This window comes from Lygodium microphyllum, chromosome 20, assembly GCF_053477565.2.
Source record: "Lygodium microphyllum isolate KBCC chromosome 20, Lygodium_microphyllum_v1.1.10, whole genome shotgun sequence".
Taxonomy (NCBI): Eukaryota; Viridiplantae; Streptophyta; class Polypodiopsida; order Schizaeales; family Lygodiaceae; genus Lygodium; species Lygodium microphyllum.
In genome coordinates, this window is record NC_141154.1 from 68947342 (window position 1) to 68951861 (window position 4520).

Below are 4520 nucleotides of genomic sequence, written 5' to 3' on the forward strand. Positions count from 1 at the left end.
ACGAATGCTTTGCCATCAATGGGTGGTTGCAATGGTCTTAAGCATGTGACTTTCGAGTCACATGTTCATAATGTTTCAATGTCTAAGTGCCAACATGGGGGAAATCTTAGTGGAGTGGTTTGTGAGAGTGTGTCTCACTGTGTTGAATTTGTAAATGGGGATAGTAAGCTAGTTGAACAACATGTTGGTTTAGATTTTGGAAATCACCACAATGTGGAAAATTCTGTGTGGCTAATGAGTCACATGTTCATAATATTGCTGTTTTTGATCCCCAAAGTGGTGGATTGTGCTCCATTTTAAATGCTTTGCCTGCAATGGATGTTCACCCAACAATGTCAATACTACTATTTCAAGAGTCGGATGTGCATTCCATGGGGAGTCTTTGTGTGATGTGTGAAAGGTGTTCAGCTAAGTTGTGGAGATGTGAGACTCGGGTTCAAGGGTTGATTTTGTTTGGAAGACACTATTGTCGCAATGGAAAAGTAATGTTGCCACCATTGCAACATCCACCACAGCCATTGCATGATTTGTTGCATGGTATGCACCCTCAGAGTAGGATATTTAAAAACAACATACGATCATACAACATCGCTCTTGCATTTGTATCACTCAGAGCTAATGTTGATGAGCTACCTGTTATCGGGAATGGTTACACCTTTAGAGTGCATGGCTTTGTTTATCACCGTATAGGTACTTTGCTTCCTGATGTGCAGCGTCAAGAAAGGCCAAGATTTGCACAACTCTATGTTTATGATACCGAGCATGAGTTGCTTAATAGGCTGGGGGTTATGCATGATTTATTACCAAACTGGCTAGGGAAGTCTCAATGTATGATGCATCGACACAACATATATGCACGTGCTTTTAGGTTAGTGGGTTTGCAATTGCAAAATAATCCCGTGCAGGAACTAAGAATGAGTATTTTTGGTATTCAACCAGTAAACAATACTGTGCTCCTACAGCAATTGAGGTTGCAGCTATCATGCCAGGGCAGGGTGACGAGGGTACTCTTGATCGTCGGGATACTCACGTTTACACTCGGGGTGGTCAATGTGTTGCTATTTTAAACTTGCATAGGGCATATATGCCAATGCTATATGTCCTCCTTTTTCTTGTGGGGGATGATGGTTGGCATGTAAAGGTTCTCTACATTAATGTTAGTGTTCCTGTTAACGTATATGAATTGTCCAATAAAAATTGTGTTACCTAGATGCAGTTTTATGCATTTCTTCTTCAAGTGCGCGAAGATACTGAGGTGTGCATATTGCGTGCTGGTCGACTATTGCAGCAATTTATTGTTGATGCTTATTGTAGTATAGAGCAATGCAGGTTAACTTGGTGTCACCAGAATCAATCAATATTACAATCAGAGGCCTACAAAGGCTTGGTAGACATGGTGGGGGAAAATGATAATGGGACACTGCCGATTGTTGGTGCCTCTATTGGCAAGAGGATAGTTTTACCATCGTCATTCACAGGTGGACCAAGGCACATGTATCAATTATATCAGGATGCCATGGCTATAGTGCAATGTAAGGGAAAACCTGACCTTTTTATAACAATGACATGCAATCCAAAGTGGTTGGAGATAACTAATGCTTTATTGCCTGGGCAAAGTGCTTATGACCATCCAGATTTGACTGCTCACGTGTCTCATAAAAAGCATGCTAATTTAATGTATACGTTGTTGCGGAAGGATCTCTTTGGAAAGGTTGCAGTCTATGTTACTGTGATTGAATTCCAAAAGAGGGGGCTACCACATTCTCATACTTTGCTAATTTTAGAGCCGTCTTTCAAACCTTCTGAAGCATGTCACTACGATAAACTGGTTTGTGCTGAGTTACCCAATAGAGTTAAGTTTCCAGCCTTATTTGAGACAATTTCAAAGTGCAACATTCATGGCCCTTACAGAGGATTGAACCCCAAGAGTCCCCGTATGGACAAGGGTAGATGTACTAAAGATTACCCGCAAAAATTAGTGGACATGACAACGGTTGATAGTTCTGGCTATCCCATTTATCGAAGACGAGATGATGGAAACTCTGTGATCATAAATGGTAACGTTATTGATAATCAATGGATTGTTCCATATAATGCATTATTGAGTAAGAAATACAATGCACACATAAATGTGGAGGTGTGCTCGACAATTGCGACTGTTAAGTATTTGTATAAGTAGGTGTACAAGGGGCATGATCGTACAACCGTCAAATTTTCTATTGGGGTTGATTCAGTCCGGAATGGTGGCGATGCTCACGAGGTGGATGAGATACAAAGTTATTTGGATGCACGATATGTTTATGCCTCTGAGGCATGTTGGCAGATCTATGATTGTGCATTGCACGATGAAAAGCCTGATATACAACGTTTGCAAGTACACTTACCTAGTGATAACTATGTGGTGTTTCGGGATACAGATAGTATACCAGATGTTTTGCGGAATGAAGACCTCCAAAAAACTACTCTTACTGAATGGTTTGTGTGCAACCGCATTCATCCAGAGGCTAGGACTATTCGCTATCAGGACTTTCCAGTGTATTGGGTGTGGAATGCACGACATAATATGTGGACTAGAAGGAAGCATGGGAATACATGTGGTCGGATGTATTTTGTGGCGCCTACCTGTGGTGAGCTCTACTATTTGCGGATGCTTTTAACAAAGTGTCGGGGATGTACTTCTTTCAAAGATTTGTGTACTGTTGATAGTGTGATCTGTGATACTTTTAGGGATGCTTGCATTGCAAGGGGCATGTTGGAGAGCGACGATGAATATGTTGTGTGCTTAGAAGAAGCTGCCTCTGTGCAAATCAACTCGGAACTTTATTTGTTGCAATTTTGGTCTTTTGTGAGCCAGCTCGGCCTAGCCATCTATGGGAAAGATTTTTGGTGCCAATGGTAGAGGATATCATGTATAGATTGCAGCTACAGCACGTGCATGCCTCTCTTGGTGTTCTGTAGCATGAGGCATCTAACATGGCTTTGTTGCATCTGTAAGACCTTTTACGTCATGTAGGACGATGAAGAATCTGTGATTTTGATGGGTTTCCTGAACCTCATCAACCAAAATCAAAACTACATGCTAACCCTCTTTTGCAAGATGAATATGCATACAACATATCAGAACAACATAGGGTTTTTGAATCCATGGAGGGAATGTTGAATGAAGGACAAAGACTTGCATTTGGTGCAGTCATGGATGCTATTGATACAGATACTGGGGATGTATTCTTTTTGGATGGTCCTGGTGGGTCTGGGAAGACTTTCCTATACAAATGTTTACTTGCGAAGGTGCACAGTGGTGGTCGCATAGCATTGGCAACAGCATCATGTGGCATTGTTGCCTTGCTTTTTCCAAGTGGTCGTACAGCTCACTCGCAGTTTAAAATCCCAGTAGAATTAAATAATCGATCCACTTGCAATATTCATGTTCAAAGTGACCTTGCTCTGTTATTGAGACAAACAAGCCTTATTTTGTGGGATGAGGCTCCTATGACCCATCAATATGCCTTCGAAGCAGTTGATAGAACTCTAAGAGATGTTATGAGCTGTGATAAGCTATTTGGTGGAAAATTTGTTTTGTTTGGGGGGGATTTTAGATAGGTCTTGCCGGTTGTGGTAAAGGGAACACGTGAGGATATTGTTAATACTGTATTGTGTTACTTTGATTTGTGGCGTTACATAAGGGTGCTAAGGCTATCTGGCAATATGCGAGTGTCGACAGCTGGTAGTGTGGTGGACAATGGGTTCATCTGTTGGATTCAAGGAATAGGGGATGGAGTGGGTGTTACCGAAAGTTGTGATAAGTTGTGTGTCCCACCTGGCATGATATTAAAAGGGCAGTCTATCGAAACACTGATTGATAGTGTCTACAGTTGTGTGTCCAATGTGGGTGACTACACATCGTATTTTAGTGAGCGGGCTATACTTGACTCGCAGAATACACAGGTGGCTACTTTGAATGATCATGCATTGCAACTAATGCCAAGGGAGGTCAAGCAGTATTATAGTGCAGATTCAATTACAGAGACCGATGACTCATTTTTGTACTCTGTTGAGTATTTAACTACATTGGACCTTGGAGGTGAATTTTCTCTTCATTTATTGCTGCTGAAGATAAATGCACCTATTATTTTTCTTAGAAACCTAAATCCAGGAAGGGGTATGTGTAATGGTACGCGATTGATATGTAGAGCTTTCAGTAGGAAAGTGATAGATGCTCAGATAATAACAGGGAAAATGTGGGCGAATGAGTTTTTATTCCCCGGATTACTTTTGTTTCGAATGCTACACAATTGCCATTTACTATGAAACGGAGACAGTTTCCCATCCGATTGGCATTCGCTATGACAATCAACAAGTCACAGGGGCAGACTTTGTTCATTGTTGAGCTTTATCTAAAGGCACCAGTATTTACACATGGTCAGCTGTATGTTGCATTTTCAAGGGTAAAATCTTCACATGGTGTGAAAGTGCTATTGGGTGAAGAGGATGGGGATATAACCACAAACATTGTATACAAA

General features: G+C 41.3%; 1 protein-coding gene across 1 annotated transcript; it reads left to right on the forward strand.

Moving 5' to 3' along the window:
* Positions 1-3144: 3144 nt before the first annotated feature.
* LOC148018995 (uncharacterized) lies at positions 3145-3600 on the forward strand. Its single transcript, XM_087701288.1, has one exon. The coding sequence runs from the start codon at positions 3145-3147 to the stop codon at positions 3598-3600; it is 456 nt and encodes a 151-aa protein (XP_087557414.1).
* The last annotated feature ends 920 nt before the right edge of the window (positions 3601-4520 follow it).